This window comes from Sprattus sprattus (assembly GCF_963457725.1).
Source record: "Sprattus sprattus genome assembly, chromosome: 5".
Classification (NCBI taxonomy): Eukaryota; Metazoa; Chordata; class Actinopteri; order Clupeiformes; family Clupeidae; genus Sprattus; species Sprattus sprattus.
The window spans coordinates 25859927-25887684 of NC_137924.1; the positions used below are offsets into that span (position 1 = coordinate 25859927).

General features: G+C 40.9%; 1 protein-coding gene across 2 annotated transcripts; it reads left to right on the top strand.

Moving 5' to 3' along the window:
* ankrd10b (ankyrin repeat domain 10b) lies at window positions 1-27642 on the top strand. Of its 2 annotated transcripts, XM_080839146.1 has the most exons (6): window positions 1-314; window positions 1998-2150; window positions 6868-6959; window positions 22170-22414; window positions 24051-24143; window positions 26900-27642. In XM_080839146.1, exons 1-6 carry the CDS (start codon window positions 108-110, stop codon window positions 27214-27216), a joined length of 1107 nt encoding a protein of 368 aa, XP_080695272.1. In that variant the 5' UTR covers window positions 1-107; the 3' UTR covers window positions 27217-27642. The 2 variants fall into 2 exon arrangements, with proteins under 2 accessions (XP_080695272.1, XP_080695273.1); XM_080839147.1 differs by lacking the exon at window positions 26900-27642 and having other exon boundaries at window positions 24051-25953.
* The last annotated feature ends 116 nt before the right edge of the window (window positions 27643-27758 follow it).

The following is a 27758-nucleotide window of genomic DNA, read 5'->3' on the forward strand; positions in this document are numbered from 1 at the left end:
ATGAGGAGATACTGAGCAGCACATACGCAGCATTTCCCGACCGAAAACAATAGCTTTACCTTACACAGTGTTATATTCTTGTTTGTAAAGTAAACAAATTATATCCTATGCTCAGAATGTCGGTAGGGATAGAGTCTGGCTTCTCGAGTGAGGAGGTACTGAATATTCGCTTCCCTTTGCACCGGGCGTGCAGGGATGGAGATGTGGGCGCCTTGTGCTCGCTTCTTCAGTTTACTACCAACCAGGCAGACCTAGCCGTGGAAGATTCTTTCTATGGATGGACACCGATACACTGGGCTGCCCATTTTGGAAAGGTAACGTTTACTAGCGTATTTAGTTATTTCTTTGGAAAATGGATGGATTGTCTTCCATAACGAGACAGTTGACAATGCCTCACGCCTTCCTAGTCTGGCGATACCGAATAAACCATTGTATTTAGCCGCCATTATCAAACGCGTAACGATAACTTAAGGTGGCCTCACAAGGAAAAAAAAACTATCGAGCATTAACTTTCCTTTCCTTATGTGTAAATAGAGTTATTGTTGTAAGTTATGCCAATCATTTGTTTTTGACGATAGGAAGCATTTTATAGACTCATTCATTTATTTGATCAAATGTTACAGAAACGGTAACTTTAGCTTGCTGGAACAAAAAGATACCCGTGTAACGTCAACGTTAGTCGCACCCCGCTATTGCTAGCCACTTCTTCGTCATTCAGGTTTTCTTAACATTATCCATACGAGCCTGATTTACCTTTACAAAAGGTTTGCGTGTTTATTCAGTTACCGTGAGGGGCTTGCGTTGATGGTTAACCAGTGCAGTTGACTTAAGGTAACGTCTATCTATTTTCAGTCAGCACTGGCCTAACGTTACTGTATACAGCTCACATCTCTCTGTGACTTAACTGTCCGTAACGTAACATTTCAAATGTATATCTTATTTTTCCCGTAGTGGAAAAACTGCTAACCAGCCAAGTCAAATGCTTTCCCATACCTTCTGTTATCGCATCTTTTAATGTTTCCTTGGTCTATTATGTGATTCATTTAGCTACTTTGTTCAGTTGCCCTTGTCGTCTAGACTAGCGACTGTGGGTCTAAAATTATAAGTGAAGTTACTTCTTAACGTGAGCTGCTAGTAACTTGGAGAATCAGTTGGGAAATATAAAATAAATTCCAGAAGGACACGAACAGCAGCGGGCTGACATGAGTTGCTGCAGGTTCCCTCGCATTATTGATCCCTACACCAGGAAGGATTTAAAAGCTAAATTAAACTTCCTCGTTTCCATTGTAACGTAAAATGCACATTTTCACGTGCTCATTTAACGCCACTCTTCAACGTTCTCTGCCCGCTCGCTCCCGTAATCCCATTCATTCGCCATGGTCTACATCGCTACCATTTCTCTTCCGTGTGAACAGGGCTATGTGGGACACAGACGTGCGAGCAGAGCGATGTAAAAGGCCTTCTCTGTTCATTGGAAGCCTTTTTAATTACACTGCACTATCTACGCAGGCACAGTTGCAGTACCACATCCGTGCATCAGACAGCTGCCTCGGAGTCATGTAACGTTATGGCTGATGTGCAGAGCGAGTGTCTGTCTGCGTGTGCGTTTCCAGTAACTATCTTGTCATACATAGAGTGACAGGGCGGGTGGAGTTCACTGTTAACTGACTGGTATAGGGAGTGGTGGAGTTATTCCTGGGAAACGTCGAAGGGAAACATTATCTTTGGATTTATTGCTGTGTTTCTGTGATCTCTCCTTGAGGCCTAGCAGGGTGCTATTAACAATGAACAAGGCTGTGTATTCAGAGAGGGGAAATAAATACCTACAAATTTCCTGTGAATAACTTTCTTCTCTGTCCTTTTTCCTTCACCCTGAACCTGGTCATTTCTCCTTGGCTTTTTAACTCCTCTACCCACACCTCTCCCATACCCTCACCCCGCATCCCTTCCAACTCCATTTCACCCCCCCTTCTCTGCCAACCATCCAACCACACCAGCTGGAGTGTGTGATGCGCCTGGTGCAGGTGGGTTGTGGCGTGAACTCCGTGACCTCGCGCTTCGCCCAGACACCCACGCACATCGCTGCCTTTGGAGGCCACCCTGACTGCCTGCTGTGGCTGCTGCAAGCTGGGGCTGACATCAACCGAAAGGTGGGTCACTGAACTGATCAGGGGTTGAACTGTTTTCACTTATTCACTGGGAATGCTGCTTTTATGCAAAGCTAGGTAGAGGTGAACTGGTAAACAAGGCCAGCATACAGGTGGAACAGCCTTCCATATCTAAATACCAACTTTGTAAATGAGTAAGTGTTTTTTGTGTCCACAATTCCATAATGATGCTTATTATGTGTCCAGAGATGTCTATATATTTATGATGGAAAAACATAACTGAATGTTAATATGTACTTAAAAACTATATGTCTAGTTGAACTAGCACAACCTGAAGGCTCAATATGCCAATGCAGTCATAAGGGGCAGAGCTTGCTTTCCCGCCAAATGGGTGCAAAGATCAGAAAGTGGATGTTCTTTTACACACACAGCTTTCTGTCCCTGATAGTTGATGGGCTTCCAAGGAAATCGTTTGTTCACTGACAGGCCATATTTAGATCGCAGCCGTCCTGAGGTTGTAGTTAAGACTAGACTATTTGTTGGATGGAAAAGGAAATCAATGATCACCTTATTCAGTCAGAGAATTATGTGAAATCAACAATTCGCTTACTTTTATAATTATAAACACATGGCTTACGCTACAGCACGTGCAGGCCGTAGCCAAATACATCATGCCCCAAACGCAAATAGTAACTGAACTGTGGACATAAAGGTAAAGGCACAAAACAGATGACATTTTCAACATATTAATTCTAGAAATATATGGTATTGAGCTATATTAAAATAAATGTAGACATACTACTTCTTGGTGGATTCTTAGAAAAGGACATTATGTTTTTTGATTTCATATTCAAAGTGACTGTGCCAGCCAGGGTATAGGGTAGCTAGATTCCTGTCTGTACAGAGGACTAAAACCTGGCCTGTGGCGAGCTCATCCATCTTCTGCACACTTTGTGAAAGGAGAACATTGTGGACCCTAAGCTGTCAATGTTTGTTTACAAGTCCAAGAGCACTGTGCTGTGTTATTCTCCCTCTGCAGGCAGTGTGTTGTATTTAATCAAAGATTTTAATCGATAGTCCCTTTTCCCACAGAAACTGTCCTTAACACGTTTGTAGAACACATCTTTCAAAGTGCTCATACTAGCTGACACTGCTGACTCCAGCATTTATTTTTGCGAGCTGCGGACTTGGTGCACCCATGGAACCCACTGAAGCTCCACCAGTGGCAATCATGCAAGTGCAAGGTGGTGCAGAAATTGTTCAGTGAATAGTATTTCTGTTTGCCCATGTGAACTTTTATTTGGCTATTCCTGTCTGTATTATAGGAAAGGTGGAAAATCTGCGTTGGCTTTAGTTAACATGTAGCAGAGGCAGAGTACACGTCTCTGAACCCTACAGCCCAATGCGATGATATCATAGTCGGTGCCCTTCAGAAGGGATATAGTTAAAGGTTTGGACTGGTGCCCAGGCTGCATGTCACGGTACTGCATGCAGTCATGTTTGTCTTTGTGCTGTGGTTTCTGCAGCGTTATAGCAAAATGGGATGAGATTGATTGGCACCTACAAGCCCACATGCGGCAGTTTCCATCTTCCTCATACGTTAGTTCTTATATGTTGGGGTTGGTGCTTTATTGATTTGTAAAGGCCTCTGATGTGTTGAATCGACAGGTTTCCTGGCTTGGTATAGCTTCTTATCACTGTTGTAGTCAGTTATGATGCAGTGAAGCTGTCTTGGTTGCCTCTTAAAGGCGTATTCTGCAGTCTCTTTTTTTTTTCTGCAGAGTTGCAAAAGCACCATTGTGCAAAACTCTAAAAATATGAACTTGGCCGCAAAAGGAAATGTTGGGGGCCCAGGTTTGGATGGTGGCCACATGGGAGGTTTTGGTTACAGTCTCTGAACTAATAATCCACTGGAATGGAATGTGATTGAGACCCATGGCTCAGAATCTAAGCTTTGCCAATATCTGTGGTATAAAAATAGCTTGAACCGAGTTCTTCTCTTCAGCCATTTTCCCTTAATGATCAAGATTGACTGAGGTAAAAGGCTAGAATGAAAGGGCTTGTGAATCTTTAGCTGTGAACTATTTTGAAAATGGTCATTGTCAGAGGACAAGGTGTTGTTTCAGCTCAAACCAGACCAGGTCGTAGGCCTCCGGATTTCACTGAAGAGACACACAGACGGTCAGTCATACAAGCTTTTCATGCTTTAAACCATCATCGACCTTATGGCCTCATCCTGCATTTAGTGTCGAATTTTAAAAAGCCTGTCTGAGCTCCCCAATCTGTCAGTATCTCTGCAGTGAATGTTGTTCGTACCCTACAAGCTTTTAATCTCTGCATTACCCAAATACGCACGCACACACATGCGTGCCTTTACCTGTGGACACACCCTCTTCAAATGTAAGACAATTAACCCTCCGTCCAAGGGGGTGTGTCTGTGTGTGCGCGCACTGTGTATTTGTGTAGTCATATTTCTGACTTTGCTTGTCAGCTCAGATAGCGGTCCTCTTCCTCATCCTCTGATGCTCAGACCCAGCGGGCTAGAGAGAATCCAGATTAGTAGGTCACTGTTACATAACCACTGATACGTTTGCGCCACCACGTATAGCATGGCATTGTTCTCTCACAGATTGTATTTGTGCAAGTCACTGAACTGAAATAAAGGTTAATTTGAATACCCTAATGGTATCACTGGCTGGCTAATCCATGAACTCCTCCCCAATTTTGGCTAAGGCCTTAGCTCCACAGCAGCTGACCAGCCAGCCAATCAGACGATAAAGACTTGAGTTACCGGGGCTACAGACTGACCTATATTCTGTGCCGGTGATGAGTCATAAAAGTCATGATTGCCGTGGTGGTGCTCGCCCGCTCCCCCCGACGTGTATCCTCGGTGAGCAGTGTCTGTGGGATGCGGTGAATTGAGGGGTGAGGAGTTCAAGCAGGCGGGCCCCTGTCTGAACATGCAGAGTTGCTCCGTCTGCTCTCGTTTATGTCAGCTGCCCTGCTTCAGTGTGGGCTAAGACAAATCCTCACTGGGTTAAGGGATTTTCATAGTTATGTTGTTGAAAAACACAGGGAGGATTCTTACAGAATTCTCTTGTAAGAAAAGTCTTTGTGAGGTACCACTACGTCAACATTTTTTTTTTGAAAATGGGACTAATGTTTTTATGAGACTAATTTTAACATTGGAAAATTTTAATGAAATAGAAGGCTTATTAAAACAATTATAAATACAAATACGGGCCAAACAATGAGTCTGAGAAACACTAGATGGATTGCCAGATGTCTGGCGTCATGGCTACTTAAGTTCTGTCAACATTAAGGAAATGCTCCTCCCAACACCACCCTGCCAAGCAGTTGTTTTTCTGTTCCAAGTCTTAAAACATAAGCGCAACGCATTAAACATAAAATCACAGCCTTTAAAAAGACATCAATGACCTTTAAGGCGGTTGATACGGGACATGCATGTGTTCATTTTACTCTTGGGAAATAATCCCGGCACTGGGAGGTTTGTGGAGAGTGACTCAGATGGCACGGGACGGTAGATCTGTCGTCCTGTCGAGGTGTGAATGAAAGCTTATGAGCCATGCTAATAGGGGTGAAGGGTCATACTCAAGTTTACCTAACTACACACAGGTTGCTTGACTGGAACAGGAACAGTTAAATTACATGGGAATGTTGGAGCCTATTGACTCTTAGGCAGTGATTGTTCTGCTGTATCCTCCCCCCTTCCATGCATACACCAGTCCCCACCGTGTCCGTAACATCTCGTTCTCTATGCCTATAGTATTGGGGTACATACTGTGATACATTGATTAAAACTGTACTCCATTTTCACTCGCTGTAATTTCACTTCTTATCTTGTGCTTCCTGTTTTATGCATGAATTGACTGCATGTGAGGAAAGGGTGTAGGTCATGAGGGTGAACTAGGCAGTTCTTGTTTCTTTATGGCTACTTAAAAAGAGAACAATGTGGGTGAATGTGCTTTAACACAAACACAAACACACACACACCCTACCTTCTAGAGGTCGACCGATATATCGGTCGGCCGATGTATCGGGCCGATATTTGTCATTTTTTTAATCTATCGGCATCGGCCGATTTAAAAAAAAAAAATTAAATAAAATAAAAAATAAATATATATATATTTTTTTTATTATTTTTTTTCTTGAAGTAACAACACATGAAAACATAAAATGTGACGGATTCAAGTTTTACAAAGAATTCTCCCTTCCCCCCTCCCCCCTCCCACGGCCCAGACAGCAACCCTAAAATAAAGACAAATCATAGTCTGTACACATACATATATGTATATACATTGAAGAAAAGAATAACTAAAATAATAATAACAAAAATAATAAGTAATACATTAAAAAAAGGGGGGGGTTCTCTGGATTCCTAGATTATGGATGTTTGTAAGTATTAGGCTGTGTGTATGTGTGTGTGTACGGGGGCACGGACTTCAGACTTAAGATTCTAGTAGGGGAGTAAAATTGTGTGCATCTACTTATTATTAGTGTGACGCTTTAGCATGCAAATTAATGGGAAAACTTTTAGATATCGGCCCTAAAAATCGGCCAAAAAAAACGGCAGCCCATATCGGCTATCGGTTAACCCTGACCTCTAAGTATCGGCATCGGCATCGGTTATAGAAAAACCCATATCGGTCGACCTCTACTACCTTCACTCTTGCACACACTCTTATGAACTGCTCTTGCACACCCTCTCATTAACTGTCTCTGTGTTCCTTGTGTGCAGGACTATGTGGGTGAGAGCCCCATCCATAAGGCGGCCCGTGCCGGCAGCATCGACTGTATTAATGCCCTCCTGATGCGGGGGGCCAAAGCGGAGTAAGTACTGCCCTTTCCCCCCCCCCGCCTGCCCCACCCTCTAACTCCACTGCCCCTAGATGCTCACCCACGCTCAGACTGCACGGTGTTCAAGGGGAACTCCATCAAAGCTACCGCACATGCACTTCTGCCAACGTCCACTTTCACTTTTTATGTCTTTCACTTTTTAAATCACATCGGTGTAATACTGAGCTACAAACACCTGGTGGTACGTACTTATTTAGTTATTGATTTCCCGCTTAGATGATTTCATTATTGTAGTTTGTTTTTGGGGTGGCACCATACATATGCACTCCCTGGGGTGAGTTCAGTTAAACAGGGTTTGGATTCTTTCACTTCCATGTTTCTGTGACCCTTCTCCTTTTTTCTGGCCAAATGTTCATGATCTGGACACCAGGACTTCAAAAGTATTGGTGAAATGTCATGTGTAAATGTTGTTATTTTTAAGTGAGAAATGTAACCTTTATGCATCCTTTTTTTTATTATAAATAGGGAATCATACTCTGTGCACCTTTTTAATTTAATTAAAATGTATAATATTAGTAAACAGTATTCTTCAAGGATGTTTACTTCAATTACAGAAGGGATCACATAACATGGCTCACACAAAAAATGTAAACAAAACAAGAGATACAAATCACACGTTCTGTGAAATAGGATATTGATCCAAATTTGCGAATCTCATCACAAGGTTGCGTCACTATTCAAGTAGTGCTTGGATGTGGTTTGTCTGGATACGTTTGAATCACAAAGTGCAAATCATTGTAGCTGACCAGCTCGGTTTGTGACTATATTTAAAACCTCTGCGTTCTAGCGTGGTTCTGTTAAAGCCATGCTCAGCCAGATACTGCAGGTACCACCTGGTGTTTGACTTTTTCATATGTTAGACACAAAAAGTGACCGTAGATAAGGGTGGATGACTTGTACATGCCTTCTTAATCTAATCTGTGTGTATTTGATGGAGTTCTTCTTGAACTTGTGCCTCTCCTTGAGCATATTTTTCCTAGCTATTTGAATTGGATAATGATGTAATATTTAACTAGTCTCTCTAAAATGTATTATATGTCATTATCTAGCATTCCTTCATGTAGAAGGTAGTCCATTTTGTTTGAAATTTTCCTTTCTAACCTTTTTGCTTTGGTAAGTGTGTGTGTTTTTGTAGGTGGGCGGATGGACCAAATGCACATCTCTTCATAGCGCACAACAGTAGCTGCTCCCTTGGTTTGGAAACAAAACAATGAAATGACAATCTGACTATCTGAAATTACCATTTACTTGTAAGGAGATAGGGCATGTCCTCGTGGACAGGGTATGATTGGAAGTCTTCTAATGCAGTGCTACGTTTTCATAGGAAGAAAGTTCAGCTGTTCTCTACAGTTTTTATTTATTCATTTTTTCCTCATTGGCCCATTTTTGAACAATTCCTAAGCACTTTGCAGTTAAATTAAAATTGCAGTGACTTGCGTCAAACGTGTTATTCTGAAGGAGTTCTGCTGAAACCTCAAGTTGTGATTGCAGCAGCTTTTATCCTTTGTCTTGGTCACAGACAATATTAATTAAGGAGGTAATTAAGGATCCCCAGATTTCGCGAATCTTGGCCAATTTTATCCCTTTAACCTAGCGAGGCTCTGGTAGGCTTAGCCATTGCACGTCATTAAGCGATTAATGCTCTTTAGAAACATCCGAATATTAGATCCTGGGCAGATGAGCGTTCCATAATATTGCGAGATTTTGCTCTCCAAAGCAAGGATTGGAAAGTGCTGAATAACATCACCTTAACGAGAAATTGGGAAAATATATTCTGATATTGGGCACTTCATGATTTGCTGAAGTCTGTGTGGATGAATAAGCAAGCTTACCCGATTTCAAACCACCGCCCAAATCCCCAACCCTCTATATCAATTCATGCTTATTACATGCTGTGCTGTGCTGTGCACATCAAAATCAATGTCAAGCATCTTGATGAGTCCTTGCAAGAAACACTCTAAATGGTTCCAGTCTGTAGAATCAGTCTGTACAAGAAAGCTCCCTTTTTTCCGTATAGAACCCTAAATTAGATTAAAATAGATTTAATTTCTCAAAAAACATTTACTTTTAACAAGTTACCGGCGGTGTTGTTGAGCTTCACCAAATATTATGAGGAGTGTTCTTAAATTGACTTCAAACTGTGGAGCTACAGTGTGAGTTGTAAAGCAGGCTGTCGCCCTTCTTCAAAAGTAAATGAAGATGCATTCCATGCCAGCCTGCCACCTTCTCCCTGCGCACCCAGTGACGAGGTAATGGTTCATCCAGGGTCACCCTGGCAAGCGCACCCCAGGCACCACAGATAACTGGCCCCCATGGCTGGGAGTGGCAGCAGCTGCAGACATTCCCTTCACATCACACACACACTCTAGACCTTCAGGCATCGCCTTCTACACACACCGCTATGGAATTTTTTCGAACAAGATGTAACTTGGTGGATTTTATTTATTTATTATTTCCCCAAGACTCACCGGTTAAGCCTGTTCTCTGTCTTGGCCTGAAAGAGGCTGTCTTTCTTTTTGCTCCGAAGCGAAGCCTAATAGGATTATAAATAACAACTTGCTTGGCTTGTAGCTGCGGTGTGCTTTAACCTCCAGTAATGAAAGTGAGAGCTACTGTTGCACTTCTGTAGCTGCGCGAAGGAGGGGGAGGGAAAATAAAAAAAAGGCTAACAAAATTTTAAGCTGCTCATCTCCTTACAAGTAATTGGTACAAGTTTCCTTATCCTGCATAACAAGATGTCACTGACTCAAAACCAAAGGTATCTTCCACAGTTGCACACTGCCACAGACCATTATTAAGTGTCCCTTTTCCCCCTTTACAGGGACGTGTTTACATCTATAAAAACTTTATGTGGTGTGCTTCATAGCCATGATTTAGTCATTGCATCTCCTTTTACTGGCTTGCCATTACTTGCATAATTAGTTTCAGAGGGGCCTGTTATTTGTGTCTCGTTTCCTGTTGTGTTCCTGGAGTGAAGTTCTGACGCCTGAAGATGCCTTGTAAAATTTGTGATGGCCCTATTTACTTTTAGATCATTTTGACATCCTAAACACCCTTCAGTGTAGCAAAATTGCATTTTAAATCTCAGTTTCCATAAACAAGATGTGCATTAAATTATTTGTAGTCCACTAGAACCTCTAGTCACCAACATGACTTTCTTTTAGTTTACCAGTCAAGGCCTCTCAAAGGGGTCATCATTTTCAGCTGTCCGGTGGTATATCTAGTGTTAATTGAATGTGTGAACCTACCAGTCTGTTATAATGGAGTCTTTCGAACGGAGCTGCCCACTCACATTAAAATGGATTTAGACTTTTGTGGTCATTTAGAGTTTTGAGTCAGTTTGGAGAAAAACAGATACCCCCAACTCATTATTGGTCATCAACGTCAAAGTGGACAAAGTACTGTAATCTGAATTGGACCTCACTGCTTTTAAGTAATGGCTTGCCACACTGGAGAGTTATGACTATAGTGAATTTTAATATGTCTGTGATGTCATCTGTGGAAGAGCACCAACAAGGCTGAACATGGTGGTTAATGTAGCTCTGCAGTGTGTTCCTTCATTCTGTTGCTCAACTGTGAGAACTGTGCTTTACTTAAGAATACCCTGTAGAGGGTAAAGTCTCATATGATGTAGCTGGAGGAAGTAAAACACTACCAGAGAGCCTACCACCAGGGCCAGATATTTTCCCAGTATCTGTCTTAGCGGTTTCTTTCCTGGAAATAGAAGAACTTCCAGTGGGTTTGATGCTGTGTGTTTCTCTTGTGTCTCCGTGCTTCCTGGCCTTCCTGCTTCTGGAATGTAGTCAGGTGTGGTTGGTCGTTGCTTTGTTTATTTTGTGAATATTTTAGCAACCGTTTCTTTTGAAGTCATCCTGTTTGTGAGAAGGCATCAAGACGACTCTGTGAAGATGATGTTTGCCCCCGCTCAGCGGCATTTTGTAGCCTATCCCCCTTAGGAATTGAATAAACAGAAACATAATGTCTCCGTTTTTGCATCAGTCGAAGATTTTAGAGTAGAGTTAAATGCGTCTGTATCATTATGTATTGCCCATTTGGGAGTGCAAGGTCATCAAGATTTATAAATAAATGTGCATTAGACAGGCAGTTTCAGCCAAAAGCCAGACGGGCCAGTGTAATGGGCATGGTTGTTCGAGGCTTATATAATGTCTACAAACCTGCTAATGCCTCTGGCATTAAATTATTAGACAGAAGAGAAAAGAACACGACTCTACAGTCTAGACAGACATTTTTGAACATCACTTGAATCACTTCTTAATCCATAGTGCTTCATGAGATGTCCTCCCCTGTATTTACAGTCACATGCTGGCTGTTGTTGGCCTCCCAACAGTATACTAGAAGATGGTAGAGGTTTTGAATCCCACAAACCATAACAGCTGTCTGCCTCTAGATTCCTTTTATTTAGGCAACTGGCCGGTTTCCTCATGGGCTGTAATCTCACCCACTTGTGTTTGCTAAGTAGGTTGGCAGGAATCTGTCATGCAGTGGGTTTAAGATGATAACATGTGTAGTGTGTGTGCGCTAGTGTAGGTGTGTGTTTGCTAGTGAAGTTGTGCGTGCTATTGTAGTAGTGTGTGCTAGTGTGTGTGTGTGTGCTAGTGTGTGTGTGTTCGCTAGTGTGTGTGTGTGTGTGTGTGGTCGCTAGTGTAGGTGTGTGGCCGCTAGTGTAGGAGTGTGTGCTAGTGTAGGTGTGTGTGCGCGCTAGTGTAGGTGTGTGTGTGTGTATGTGTGTATGCCAGTGTAGTGTGCACGCTAGTGTAGTGTGCATTTGTTTATGACATGGATAGAGCCTGTGATTGCAATTTTTACCAGTATACAAAGAGAATCACACAGCATTTTAAATTCACTGGTTAAACATTGATTAAACTGGGTACTTGGGACCAATCTGACACCAGTCTTTTCAGTATTGACCATAAACCAATATCTTCCACATCTACAGTACATCTACAACTTCTGCTTATGGTAACATCACTGAAGAAATGTGCATTTGGTCACCGGCTCCTTGAGTATTTTTGTTTTTGTTTTGAGAAACCAAAAATCACTGTTATTGCTTTGTGACTCATGTGTTTTCAAAGGTCTTAGTAGTTATGATGCTGATGCAGGTTTAAGTCAGGATTGAAGCATGTTGTAAGTACTGTTCCCTGTCACTCTGTTGTTTTCCCTCAACAGCTGTTGTATAGTAGCTGTAGGCTTAGTCTGCGCCAGCCAGTACTGAAGGTCAAGGGTAAGAGTTCAGCCAGTACTGGAGGTCAAGGGTAAGAGGTCATGTAAGGAGACTCATACTAGGAGCAGGACTAGAGGGGCTCATGGGTTTTTTCAGTTTCTTCTTTTCTTTTAATTTAATACATTTTAAGTCAATTTGATGTTTAAAAAAACCTAAACAACAAAAAACAAACCGAAAAAACAATCATAGGGTTACAAAAAAAAAACTGCACACCTTACTTTTACATAAAATATATTCCAATCTATTATCATACAATTATCATTCTTTAAAAACTTAGACTTACATATATTATTCAAAAGAGACCCCCCCCCCCCCCCCCCCCCCCCATCTGGACATCTATCTAGCCATCCTCATGCCACTAGACACCCATATGTCTGAATGTGAAATGACAACAGAGTAGCTCTGTGTGTGTGTAGTTTGGAAAAGAATGGGGACCCATTTTGTTTCTACTCAGACGATTCAGATTGATAAACTCTACCTTTGGCAAACTTTAAATGAGTGACTAGTGGAATGAGACTGAGTAGATCTTGTCTGACATTTCATTTTAGGAGGCACTGTCCCTGTGAATGCTCTTAAAGCAGGAATGAAGACATCATTCAAAGAGGATTGTAGGACTTTGAAATTCAGATTTGATCTAACATTAGCTCTTTGTCCAAACTGGGTGTCTGATCATTCAGTATACATTTCAACCTTTTATAGTGTGAAGCCATTCTATCATTGTCAAACAGGCTATCAATGGCAATACGAACAGTAGTGAGCTTATCAAATTTGCTATTAAATTGAAACTTAAATATGTGACATTTCTTTGATATAAGTGTTAAACATGTCCTGAAATGATTGTTATAAAAATGTTAATGCTTCAAAAAGGGCTTGTGCATGGACCTTTAATGCTGAATAGTATGATTAGCAAAACTAGACATTTTTTGTAACGATAGTTTGAAAATGTTAAATCCCCCATATTCCAACTCTGAAAAGCTAGACCTCAAGCTACTTGCAGAATACTGATAACTTAACTTTGTTTCTCTTAACAAGGTCCCTTGTAACATTTTTGACCAAGTTGAAATAAACATGGGTGTTTAAGGTTTCTCATGGAGACGTATGCCAAAACTCCATGTTGGACTTTTGATCACTGAAAATGCCCCAGAGGATTACCTCTTTTGGAATGTTATGCCTCATATTCACTGTCAGTCTTACTATCTGCAGCCTCTCTTGTTAGATAGAATAGAAGTCTTACACATTGCAGTTGCTATGCAGATGCAGAATGTTTACGGCACAGGTACAAAATAGAACAGATAATGAGCATTCTTTAGAACTCGACTGTCATTGGTGACAAATTTCTAAATATTATGAGATCAGTAGGACAATGCACAGTGTGTTGCAATATAATATCTAAACATAGTCTTATTGAATAGTGACCCAATTCACTGACTCGAAATAGCAAGACAAGCTGCTGCTGCAGCATTTTCTCTGTAGGGAACTTGACCCTCATGCCTGAAAAGATTGCCTAATAAGATGTGCCTGTATTGGAGGTCTCTGTGCCAGTGACTGTGATTAGAAGCGAAGACTGCAGACCTGCTAGTGTTTTCCAAGGCAGCATTCCACCAGAAGCATTCCTCTCTCGAAAGGATTTTGGCAGGATGTGTGCCTGCCTTTATGAGTGTTGCCCAGTTTCCTCAACACTCTGTACAGACCCTTTCAAAATCCAGTTCATGCCAAAGGGAACCTTTTTTTTTACAGAAACATGCTTATGTTCTTTTGTCAGATGTTATATTACTAGAAATAATAAATAAAAAAACACAAAAGAACCATACAAACCTAAACGATATGTATTTTCTGGAGGACATTTTTTTTACAAAATGAGAATTAATACATTCAAATTAGGCGTAGGCTTCAGAAAATGTTGTCTTCAAGATCAACGTTTCTTAATATTATGACAATTAATGAACTTCAAAACTGGATATTTTTATTTCCCTCTCCGAAGTCTAGACAAACACAAATATACTCCTTTTTGCTCATCACTATGGAAAGTCTCTGGCAGTGGATGGTTTGCTTTTTGAACCACCATAGTCTCCTGAAGAAACTTCCCTGGAATTCCATTCCATCTGAGAAGATGGCTGCCTAAACCTTGACCTTTTTACTCTGACCACGGCTATGATGACTGTTGCCAGGGATATCCTTGACCTTCATGTTTCCACAAGACATTTAAGAACATGCTCCTTCATTCTAGAACCTTCGTTGTTGGCCTTCCACCACGTAACTGATCTTCTCCCTGGCTCTTTTTCATTCTCTGAAGATTTCCCATCAGGGATCTATTCGGTTTAAGGGACTCCTCTGTCGCACGGTGAAGACTCTTGACAGACTGAAATTTGAAAGCATTGATCAAGCTATTTACTCCTATATTTGGATGTAGACCCTAAACGGGTGTGGCTTAGATTTTTAGAACTGATTTTCAAATTCATACAAGTGTTTGCTACTGCTGAAGATGGCCCACTAAGAGGGACTTTTTGTCTTTGTCCAGTGGACAGTCTTGTTATTTTATCCATCTTTTTTTCAAACGCCATGAAATGGATAAGAAGATGTATGTCTGAAGATGTATTTTGCTTTACGAAACTGATTTGCAGTGTCCAGTCACAAGCCCTGTGGTGTTTGTCAGACCCATTCATGTGGCATCAGCCACAACACGAAACGGACATTTCTGTTACTCATTTCCTCAACCTTTATGGAAACATAATCCTGCTTTAACTGTTTTATGGAGAGACTTGTTAGCCTGGAAAAGCTCCTTCTTTTCCCTTCACTTCCAAGTGTGTAAAACTATTCACATGGTCAGTCAAATACAAAATGAAATTGAATAATGAGAATGAATTGGTGAGCTGGATGAACGGAAACGGCGTTATCTGCACTGCATTACATGAATCACCCATACTCAATTCAATGTAATTTTATTATACAGCGCAAAAACAAGAGCCCAGAGCCTGAACCATCTGCATCTCAGGCTACATATTCTCTTGAGTTTCAAGTTTTCACTCTTTTCAGCTCTTTCTTCTTGCTGAACATGTTTCTCATTGGGCTTATGAGGGGATTGTGGATAAAATATCCAGTTTTGAAATACAAGTTACACAAGAATATATCTTATTTTCAAAATGTAAACCTTACATAGTTTAAATAACCAAGTATCCCCCCAAAAAATGTGTCTGTACACCTGTCTTTGTTTGCATATTTATTCACCTACCCATGGGCCCCTAGTTGGAACAGGGGTTTGTTGCCGGGTATCAGGTTCTACAGAGATGATGTCAGAATAGAAACCAGGGTGAGGTGAGGTGAGCTCAGGTCTTGACTTCCTAGATAGACATTGTGTCCCTTAATCCATATTTAACCACTGTCTATTGCTGCATAGAAGTTTGACTTGTTTTTTTGTGATCAAATGTCACCTGCAGTATTAATATTTTATGACATGATAATTACGATCTGTTCTTTTGAATTAATCACCTGTCACCTTTGCCCTTAAGAAAAGTGACATGATGACCAACCCCTCTGCAGATATGCATTTATTTATTTATATATATTTATACATATTATAAATCTCTTTGTTAACTGTTAACAGTAAGTTTAAATGAACAAAAAAAAGAAATCTACTCGTCTACCATGTTTTGCAGCCATTGAATTCGAAATGACTTGATTTTTTCAAGTAATCCCAGAAAAGGGGGAGAGCAATCCAAATAGAATCCGCTGACTCTGCCACAAGTTCCCTTCTTGGAAAACCGCACAGTTGTGGCATTAGGAGTGTGTCTCTGTATCGCTTCCTACAGTTTCTACACACTGGCAAACTGTCGAGGTATTTCTTGCGGTGATTGGTTTTACTGATAGGAAATGATGCTTTGTAAAAAAAAGTTTTATAAAAAAAAAGTGATTTAATTTTTTTATAGTCATATTTAATAGATATGCATGCTTTACTTAACTATGCCCATACACAATCTAAAACGTTTATTTATTCCTTTTGTATTGATTTTATTGAACTTATTTGTTTCAGTTTTACACTAATCGTAGGACCCCCGTAGGTTGTGTAGGTCAGGCCTAATTACTGTCATTTATGTCAGAGCAGTTGTAAGCATGGTTTTGAGCAGTGTTGCAGGTGAGGCTTTAGGGAGGGAGGAAACGGCAGGATTTTAGTTTTATGTGTGCTTGGGGCAGGAAAAAAAAACAAGCCTGTTTTGCAGCAAGGGGGAACAAAAAATAACGCTTCCTGCTAAATCCCATACTTCATATGAATCGCTTCATACGATTTGTGTCAATATGTCCATACTCACAGATAGCTGCCATTTAACGTGGCATCTGTCTGTTTTAATGAAGGCAGTGTCTTTGCAGTTTGAAAACTTTTTTACTTTACAAAACAAAACAAACAACAACAAAAAACACCAGCTATTTTGACAAGGCATTTTTTTTTTTTTATCAGGAATGTAGCAGAAACTATAGTGTAGTAGCTCACTCTCTCCCCTTTTGTTTGTTGTGGTGGCCTGGTATGCCGTGAACTGCTCATTAAGAAGCTGGCAAATTCAAAAAAGGCAAAATGACAACTTTCATATTTGGGCTGTGATAGAGGCACTTCAAGGACACTCGGCAAATAAAAGGGCAGGAGATGAGTGCCAAGGGGAGAACAGTGAGGGCCGGGGTAGGAGGGGGAAGAGAATCCTTTGAGGGGTGGTCATAGACGCCTGGAATTATAATTAAATTAATCTAAGGAGAGGGGGAGGCACTGGTCAACAGAACAGACTTTTGTCAGCCCCTTGTCTTCCGTGTAATGCGATTTTGACTCCAACCGTGCTCACCCAAGTGGAATAATGAGGTACAGTATGTGATTTCCCCTGGGGGGGGCAAACCCAAAAGAATAGGGAGGAAAGACCCCTGGGGGAAACCTTTGACAATACAGCAGGACCTACTGAACTATATAACACTTTAAGAACTAATTGAAGGCCGTCCTATATAAATCACTGGCTGAACCGATATTGCAGCAATATTCTACAATTTAAAGATGTTTGACCTAGTTTCCTTCAAAGTTTTAAGAACACACATAGTAATATTTCTTCACCATATTGAAGAAAACACATAAATATGATGCTTTACTGTAGACTAGACTGTTAGACTACCTGGGTCTACTCCTATACTACCTGCTAGACTAGTCACTGTCATTGTACGCACATTTTAATGGAGCAGAAATGGCCTCTCCTTTTAAAAGGTTATGTTACTCAGTTCAAAGAATAGTTTCACTGATAGACAAAAGTTTTATTCTAAAAATGTTTAAACATGGTTTGGCTGACATTTTAAAAAGAATGTCACGAATGCTTCATTAGCAGAGCCTTACCAGTGGATGTTAGGTTTACATTCCTTTGTCCAGTTCAGTGGTCTAAATAGGTCATGGCCTTCTTAAAACCTATCAACAGTCAGAACATTGTGCATAACAAAAGGTTTCGCTCTCACCACTGATGCGGCCATTCCAGTTTACAGACTTATGTAAAGATTGAACAGGAGTGGACTTATACATTTAGGGTTCATACATGCACATAAACACTGAACCAAACATACAAATACATACATCAACACAAACCCACACACACGTGCACACATACAAACACTCTCACACTTCATCAAATGAACATGCATGTCACAGCAGAGGCTATTATATTGAGCACATGGACATCCTGCGGATATAGCAGATGTAAATCTAGAAAACGCTGTCCCATTGCAATTTGCTGTAAATTTACATGATGGCGTGCACTGGAATGAAAGCCCATCAAATAGTGTTACCAAAATACCTCAAATGTGAAAAAAGAAACGCTCAGTCCAATTTGGTCAACATGATTTGAATGTGGTAAGCAAGGTACAACAGACATGTCTTGAGTGAAGGGAGGGTGGGTGTCTCGAGAAATTATCTCTTGGTCTTTGGTGCTACTGTTGCCTGTAAGAGATGTGGATAAAATGTGCACAAAGCAGGACCCTGTTGACTTGGGTGGTGGGTAGACCAACCACTTGTGTTTTGTGAGTGATGCGGCGTACAGAGGGGCAGACTGGATAAGTTGTGGAAGCTTCTGGCTAAGAGGGAGGTTTTGACAATTGTTGCTCTTTGTTCCATCTTTGTGAGCCAAATCTGGTCTCTACACTCCTCCGTTTCCAAGGTCAAGAAGCAGTCAAGTTTTTTTGGAAAGCCTGGTACATAGGTAACCCAGGCATTCTGTGTGAGTTTCAATCTGGTCCACAATGTTATTTTTTCTTTGGAAAGCAGGAATAATGTGTCTTAGATAAATGTTTTATCTTTGTAATTGGAATGCTAAATAATGCTCGTTGATAAGCTGTCTTGATCCCTGTCTCCGTTTATATGGATTATTTCTTAAAGTAGCAAATAAATGGCTCCAACTTCAACTTTAACTATGTTATTACACAACCGCAAAAGGTAATTCTAAAATCAAGTTGAGGAAATGGAACTTGTTGGCCATCTGGAAGGGTGAACGTTGATGTTGCCATGTAACCATATATAAGTATAAGACTCGTATTGGTCTGTATGCATATATCCTAGTTTTCCTGATTTGTGTAGGTCAGCTGTCGGCTATGTTGACATTTTGTTCATGTAATAAGGGTTGTTGCAGGGGTCTAGCTCCTTGATTTGTATAGTATTGTAGTGTAATGGGAAGGTCAGGATCTCAGATCATTGTTTTGAGTATATTTACTGTGAAGATAAATATATAATAAATACTTATGGTGGATGTGAACAACAAATGGAAAGGAAAGCTGCAACTAAAAAGTCATGGTGTACTGTTTTCTGTATATTACTTAAATGCATTGTGCCATTTCTGGGTTATGTTTTCTATATCTTGACAAGGCAGTTTATGGCACTGAAAGGCGAAAGCTTCTCCTCAGTCTGTTCTGTAGGCAAAGTTTTCTCCTCAGTTTGTTGTTCTGTTGGATGATTGCTTCGCCGTAGTCTGTTGTTGTGTTGGATGGTTGCTTCTCCGCAGTCTGTCTGTTCTGTATTGTTGCTTGCAGAACAGTGTTCCACTTTGTGCACATTATTTAGGTGACCTACTCTGAAACAAGGCACTGGCACCAAAGACCATAATCAACTGCAGGGGCCTGCCTGATTACTGTCATACTTGGCACACATTTGGGGAAATAAATCGGTGTGAATTACTTGGAAGCGTTATTTTTCCCCTGTTAGATTTGGACAGCCTTTGAGGGAGGATGGGGGGGGGGTTTATGTGTATGTTTTTTTTTTTTTTCATTTTTTTTTGGTTCAACAGAGAATTATTAAAAAAGAAAACTTCATTTAAATGATTTCATTTTTAAAATGCTTCTTATCTGTTGTGTTTCTTTGGTTGAATGTTTTGTGAGTACTTTAGCTTACATATACAGGAATTTTCAAATGGAACAATGTATCAGGAATGCATGAATGAACGAACCGTCATGAGATTAGAAACTAAGAATCTAAATCAATCTAAGGTCTCCCTGAGGTTGTGCTTAAAGGTGTTTATGCACTCATGTAGGTGTAAACAGAGTGTGCGTTTGTGTACATTTCTAAATTGGCACATTTTAAAACATCAAGATTAACATTCAGATTTTAATTTTATGTTCCTTTTCCCTTTTAAAGATCTCAGAAGTAAAATGCTATGCCAAGGCACGTGTTTTCCATAGTCTTTTCACTGGTACCACTGACTTCCTAGTCACGTGTAGTGGAATGTGAGGAATAGAAAGGCACCCCAGTGTCCACACAAGGGGGAAGTGTGTCCGCCTGGCATGGCCAAGCAGAAAAAGGCTAGAGGCAGAGACACGTGGATGCAGGCCGGCACCGCTCTTTGACAAAGACCAATTTGTTTCTGCTACGATTATCATTTGCAACAGAATCTGATGATGCTGAAGAGTTCTAGAACAACAAGTACTAGACTTGTTTCTCCTGTCCAGTCAGCCTCTGGGAATCTTTGGAACTTTGCCAATTATGCTTCCAGGCGGCCTATTTGTTTAAATATTGTTTTAAAAAAAGAAGAGCTGTTGGATATATTCCAGTCCGTTTTGGCCTCCCTCTCTTCCCTTAGAAGGAAGCAGTGTATAAATATGCGTCTTGGTGTGTGAACAAGAACTTGGCTAAAAGTAAAGCAAAATAAAATACAAATTTAACAACATTTAAATGTCACGGTTGAGGATTAATGGATTAATGGAAAATTATGCCATTCTGCCCACTTTTTTTGCTAATTGGAAATTTGGATTTGAACCCCCCCTACTTATCTTATACATTAAACTGTGTGAACCACAGAGATCAACATAAGATGCTGTTCAAAGAACTCATCAGACCCTTAAGTATTCATGGATATTTTCTCTTAGATCAGGCTTTAATGCTTAAACACCACGATGCATAATCCAGGGTGACCTACATGCCTGTCCAATCAGCATCATCAGTCTTAGTGTCTGGTTATTACATACATTTTGGGAAATTGGTTAGTTCTCACCTTCTAAGACTTCATGGGTAAGTTCCAAAGTCATTGTGCCTTAACCTTGTGCGGTTTGTTCATTCATGCATTATCTGAATACCAACGCTCATTACTGCAGTAAAATATGACAAACACATTGCTGTTATTGCTCATTGCCTGGATCAACTGCTTAATTCTGAGAGTGGTTAGTTTTTTCATTAAGAGACGTATCACCTCTCACACAGACACTTTCACTTTTCTGCTTGTTGATGATTTCTGCCTATTCTCTAATTTACCTTTGAGATGTTCTACTTATAAACCATGCTTGCTTTATTCCAAAATTGGAAAGAAAGAGGAAGAAGAGGCAGTGGCGGCGGCAGCTTTGTCTTTGAGATACTGGACAGTTAGGTGAGAAGAGCTCCGTACCTCACAGAGGAAGATGCCTGATCTATTTCTACCCTCTCCTCTGTCTGCTGCTGGCATCACTTTTGGGAGATCACATTTCTCTTCCTTTTATTCAGCTTCAATTCCTTGCCAGTGGAGCTCCTCCAAAACCCATTTCCAGAGGAGAATGAAGCACTCTGAGCCTTCTGTTCTCTCTAATGGATCCTCTTTGCCAAATGCATTTTGGCGGTATTTATTAACCTTCCTGCTCATGATGGTGTTGGTACAGATAACACAAGAGGATGCCGTTCCTTCTTGTCATACCTTTTTTACGCCGTTCTCGACCGTTCTGTAAATCCTTTATTTTTGTGCTCAGAAGCACCTTGCCTGTTCTTTACAACATTTTGACTGCCATTGAAGGACGATGACCACCAACCTCCATCGTAAAGAGTAGTCCACTGTGATTTTAGTAATTTATTCATATGTCAAATATTCTATCTTCAGAAAGCCTTTCTTGTTCAATATGAGCTGATTAAGCTGATTTGTCATTCTAACGTCCAGGATGACTTTTTAAATCTTGTTCTTTCTTCCCTCTCTCTCCAACACAAAACGATATGCCCTTTTCTTAGTAGCTCTCTGCATTTCAGTCGGGGTGCCGTTTAAACAAGTTTTCTCTCTGAACGTGCTTTGGCTTTACACTTTGGTGTTTGATTCAGGCAATATTTAACAGTATTGATAGCATTTTTTTTTTGTCATGTTCTACTGCAGCTTCAGTCTCACAATTTCAAATTGATCCGAAATGTGAGCTTTTATGTAGCCTAATTTGAGTTCCTCAAAATTGAATTTCTCTAATTTTATTGTCACGGATCCCAAAAGGATCAGCGTTCAGAAATTGAATGAAGATGACATCTAATCAGTTTGAATCAGTAACAGACAGGGTCTTGAGTGTGTATCTGTGTGTCTGTGTGTGCGTGTGTTCGTTTGTTCATACGTGTGTGTGTGTGTGTGTGTGTTTGTGTTTTATGTATGTGCGTGCCTGTATGTTATTAATGTTAATCCACCCCTGCTAAGGGGTAGCACGCGCTAACACGCAGCTCTCTTGCCACGCAGCTTGAGGAACGCCAGTGGGCTGACTGCTGCAGACCTGGCCCATGCCCAGGGCTTTCAGGAGTGTGCACAGCTCCTGGCCAACGCGCAGAACCAGCAGCTTAACTGCATGACCTCCACCAACGGCTCCATCCTCAATGGGCACCAAAACATCAGCCAGCTGGGCAGCTTCCACAAGGGGGCGCCAAGCAGGAAGAGGTCCCTGGACAGCATGGAGCCGGACCACATCAAGAAGGCCAGAACTGGCAGTAAGTCCTTGGTTTTTGTTGGCAGTGTGGACCATGGGATCAGGATTTTGAGGATTAGCTTCAGCCAGTAGCATTCAAATTGACCACCGGCATCTTAAAAATGTTTTTTTTTTTTTTTTAAACTTCAGGCACCATTTCAACTAAATGTCAGTAAGGTGCCACATTACAGATAACCACAAAAGCATGTCTTCTAAGATGTCTGCTGACAATTTGGTACCTCCTGGGTTGAAGTAGCTAGCATGGCATCGGCCAATGAATGGTGGTGGAACTTCCTTACACTCTCCAGGTCTACATAATACCTCCAGGGTATGGACCCATGCCTTTTTGGGTTGCACAGAGCTTGGGTCATACGACAGAGGGTGTTGCTAAATCCTTTGTCCGTAGAGATGTATTAATTTGGACTACTCATCTGGCTGTGTAATATGGTCATGCATTTCTTAATTGCATAGAATTTTGAGATGAAATAAAAGACCACTAACTTGAAACTTTAGTTTCAAATATTGTGTAGATGGGATTTCATAGACAGAAGTTTCTACTGTTAGTCCAAGCAGAATATCGATTCCATAATTGCCCAGTATTTTGACGCTGAACAAAAGACAATTTAGAAACTAAAGCATTTGTCGTGATGCACTCTCTGGCTTAGTGCCAGTCCTCTAATGCTCCCGTGTGCTAATGGAGGGAGATGTTCTCTGGGAACTGTCACGTTAATACAGCCAGACTGACAGATCATTTAGAGCAAAGCAAAATCCCGAGGACTAACTTGACCCTTTCACTCTACACATTGGGGGTGTTGTGATTGTTCACTCTCGGCTTGAAAGTTCAGAAAAGCTGAACCAATGAGCTGAGTCCAGATACCGCATCCATCACTGTTAGACTGCCCTATATTTAGTGTCCCTGACCTAATTTTTATGGTAAGGTTTCACTACAATTTAAGACGTGCCACTTCCATAACTACCAAACAGACTGGAAACTGCAGAGCTTATCTGGAAGGATTGTAGTCAAAATTGTGCATCTAATGAGTAGGGCTGGGTATTGGTACAGACGCTCTAATTGGATTCAATTACGATTCACAAACGATGTGATGCAAGCCAATTTGATCCCATTTGATATCAATAGGACTGAGGATATGAAATACAAGAGAAAAAGTTCTGAAGGAAACGGAAACACTGTCACTGTAAACAAATTGTAAAAACCACTAGAGAAAAGGCCAAAGTATTGCCTTTAATACGACAGTCATGGTATGTTTAACCATTGCGGTAATTAACCTAGACAAACAGAAAAATGTATATTGGCCTAAAAGTTTGATCCATAAATGTTACAGATCGAGATGGAATCGGACGCATTGCAAAAAAAACGATCCTCTACTACTCAGGGATGGTGTTCTTGAGTGTTCCATTGACACAAAAAATAATTTATTACCAGCAACACCTTTCTGACCTGTGGTCTGTTTTGATGTGTGAAAAAACCACCCAGCTCAGTAGTCTGATTTTAAATCTGATATCAATGAACGATAAATGTCAAACATAATTACAGATCACTCTTAATTTAGAGGTGTGCTACAAACCTGTTTTTATTTCTACAACACTTCCCTCTCATCTAATAATAGATTGTGCCTCGCCCCTTACACTTTCCACAGCTCTCCAGTTCCCCATGAAGCCCCTGAATGGCTGTGCCCAAGAGGACCTGATGGAGGCCATGCACGCACAATCCTGCTCTGCAACGACCTCAGGTGGGAACGGATCCTTCCCCTTTGGGTCCAATGGCTGCGCTGGGCCGCTGGAGGCGGACATGGGCCTTGAGCCAGAGGCCGTGCCCATGGACGGCTCGTCTGTCGCTCCCAAGGAGTTGGAGATCATCACTGTTGCCTCCATGCACATCCCGTGTCGCGTCACCAACTCCTACGCCTACCTGTAGTGGCCTTACCTGTAGTGGCCTTATTGGCTGGCTGCCCCTCACTGGCGAGCCGTTTTGAGGTTTATTTCGAGTGTGTAAACGCCAGTGAGTGAATGTGACCTGTGTGGTGTTGCGATAGGTGGTTTGGCTTTCACGTCCCATTTTGAATGGAGAGCCGCTCATAAGGTGTCTCTTTCTGGTGAGTTCTTGTCCTGCCGACTTCACCCTACTCCGGTACAACTCGGCCTTTGTTTGTGTGTGTGTATGGTAGTGCTAGCGTTTTATTATGGTAGTGAAAACTTCCAGAAAGTACCCAGGCATGCTTGTATATAGTTGAAAAACTGGCCAAACCATTTAAGGCCCACCTTTTTTACATTACCCTCTACAGATGTCATTGTTTGAATTGTCATCTCTTTGTCCTTGCTGATCTTTGTTTGCAAACTCTACATGATTTATGTGTTGTGCCCTTGTTGTTCTAGTGCGAAATGCACAGAAACGGAACAAGATTCCATTTCATTTGATACATTCCTCAGCATTTGTGAGTCATCTGGCAATGCAGACATTGCTCAGTGTCTATTCTAGGATGTCTTGCCCAGGCATGCAGTTGCGTTAGCAATGGTCCTTGAGCAACTCAAGCCTACTGCATGCATGTACTGTATTTAGAACCAGTACTGCAACTCAGACACCACCCCTTAAGTCTTTAAGCCCCATGGGTTTTTTGGCTGCTGATGTTGATAACCAGCTTCCTGTTAAAAGGGTGATGTCTGGCGTCTGTATTTTCTTATCTTCCTGAGCAGAGGTAACCCTTGAAGAAATAATCTTGCCCCAGAATTGTGCAAAAAAATCGTCTCACTTGTCTCTTTGAGTGTTGGGCATTTTGCGGTGCAAAGTCCAACTTTATGTGTCTCGTGTTTCCCTTTCATTTTGTTATTCATTTTGTATTCTCTTTATGCCAAAGCATATCTACATGAATGTAAGAAGTACATTAACTTTCGCTGTGCAGCTTCTCTGTGTGTTTGCTTGTAGAAAGTGGCAAGGTGCTGTTTAACCCCATGTCTACCCATCCCTTTCCTCTAGAGGCTAAGTGGGCCTGTGTTAGGGTAGTTTTCTCTGTATCATTTCTTTGAGTTAAATGATAAAGGAACATTGAAAATTATAATCTCTAGATACATGTATGGGGCCCTTTGGTGTGAGGGAATTGTAACATATAAATATATATTTTTTTGTTTTTGCATCTGATATTTAGCTTGTTCTATATTTGAAGTGCAAATGGTGAAAATAAGTGATTGTTTGTTCTTTTTTTTGGAAGTTATGAGTACATTTTTAAAAGGTGTAGCAAGAACGATGCTTTAGAAAATGCTTTTTCCTACATACTGACTCTTTAAAGGGAAGAAAATAATTGTTGGACATAAAGGCTAAGCAATAAGAACACACTTTTACAACTGTCTGGTCCACTGAATTTATAGCGATCATTTGTGGTGATTCCTGAGGTGACCTCCAGACAGGATTGTCCATGTTAATGACCTGACCATGACCTGACATCTCTGTGATGTAGAACGTGGGGTGATGATAAACACTGAAACAGTTGATCGTTTTTTTGTTGATTGTATTTTTGTTGAACTCATTAAATGTTCTGTCTTGAAATACCATAATGCCTTCTTTGGTTTTAAGTGTGGTTGTTTGGATGCTTGTGTGTGGATCTGGTACTAATCTCTTAAAGAAGAGAGAGATATTATGGTGATGAACAATTAATTTATCATTTTGATAATCGGTATGACGGGTGAAGTACTTACTTTTTCTAGATAGTGCACAGTAATTGGGCTCTACGCTGGCTGACTTTTTTTGTGTGTGTTTGGCGTCCCCTACTGGGCTTTAAGTACTATATAATAAAGACAATTATTTTAAATGTTTGCATGAGAACTGTAAATCAAACAGACCTTAGCTCTTTAGAACTCTGTAATGGAACACTGTAATACAGTTCCAGGCTTGTGTAGGCTCAAGTGGAATGGATCAGATTGTTTGGATTGGAGACTGTGTCAGTCTGCAGTGATGTAAGGTGAAAAGGGATGATGGCCAGCCCTTTAGAAGTAGGTCAGTATGCCAGGTTACCTGTTTCTGTGTCAAAGAGCCTCTTATCAATTCGAATCAGGCCATGAAACTCCTGCAACCAAGACAGTGGTTCAAAGGCCTCAACATTTATGTAACGTTATATTGATTTTGGTTTTGCAATCTGAATCTTTGACACCAAATTTAGAGACTTAAGTATTGGTTTGGTCAAATGCATTTAAGTAAGGAGGGACGAAAAATGGTGACTTAGTATGGTGCTGGGACCCATGCCATTTTTCAGAACTGTCTGCTCTACTTTAGAGGTAAATGTGTCTTCAGGGCTTTTATATACAAGAGATTGTAGTAGAGCAGAGATGAATTTAAAACCTGCCAGTCATACCACCGTTCAGTTCCGTTACTCTTAAAATTAAATGTACACTTGGCTTTTTCATTATCTTCCAACTTTAGCCATTTGACAGGCAGCAGTATTTTAAATTTGCCATTTATTTGCCCAAGATGTGACTGAAGTCTCCTTTCCAACTTCAGGTGATCTCCTCGGCTCGACTCTGGAGGCAGTTCCACAACTCTTCAGTAGCAGCCAGGTCATACCAGCCAATGGGAATGGGTTCTATGGTCACTGTGTAGACCCTTTGGCAGAGACCAGACATGGAGGCCATTTAGAGAACACACGTACCACCCCGAGTGGCAACGGGCTGCATTTTGGGCACCACCATGGCTTGGGGGACACGGCAGAAAACGTTGAGGACGCTGGCAGTGAGATGGACCACCACACTTCTGTGAAGGCTGAAGAACACTATGACCACCTGCTCTACAGCACTATGCTCCTCTATCATGGATCTTAAATGTGTCATTGGCCCTTAAGGATTATCCAATTAGCCGGTCCAGAATCAGTTGCCTTAATCTTAGTCTGCGCAACTGTGCCTCCTGAGAGAGGATGTCTGTAGTTAAACACAAATGTTTCAGCCAATATGTCTACCGAAAGGGAAGCAACTTGTCCTTTTTTTGTGCTTGTGCTAAGAGCTAAACATAACTGAAGATATGAAAGCCATTGAGGCCTAATGCATTGATATGCATTTCTTTTCATTTTTTTTATTTGTTATTATTCCATTGCAGTTCTGATTGATTTTGTTTTGTTATTGATAACTAATTATTTACTCCCCCAAACATATCTTGTGTATTTGTAGTATGTCTTAGTTGAACTCTACATAAACTGCATCTTGTTTTTATTTGTGTAAATGTATTACCCAGATTGTGCTTAATAGCATTTTGTTTTGTTCGGCTGCTGTTTTCTTTTTGTACATATGTTCTTTAAAAAAAAGGAAATGCAAATGATGCGAATAAAAAAAAAAACATTACTAACGTCATGTCGCTATCGGGTGCTTTC

Excerpts from the sequence above, each read along its gene's own strand:
- ankrd10b (XM_080839146.1), top strand. The coding sequence starts at position 108 with ATGCTCAGAATGTCGGTAGGGATAGAGTCTGGCTTCTCGAGTGAGGAG. Across the intron at positions 6,960-22,169 it reads ATGCGGGGGGCCAAAGCGGA|CTTGAGGAACGCCAGTGGGC; the intron begins GTAAGTACTGCC and ends CTTGCCACGCAG. Across the intron at positions 22,415-24,050 it reads CAAGAAGGCCAGAACTGGCA|CTCTCCAGTTCCCCATGAAG; the intron begins GTAAGTCCTTGG and ends CACTTTCCACAG.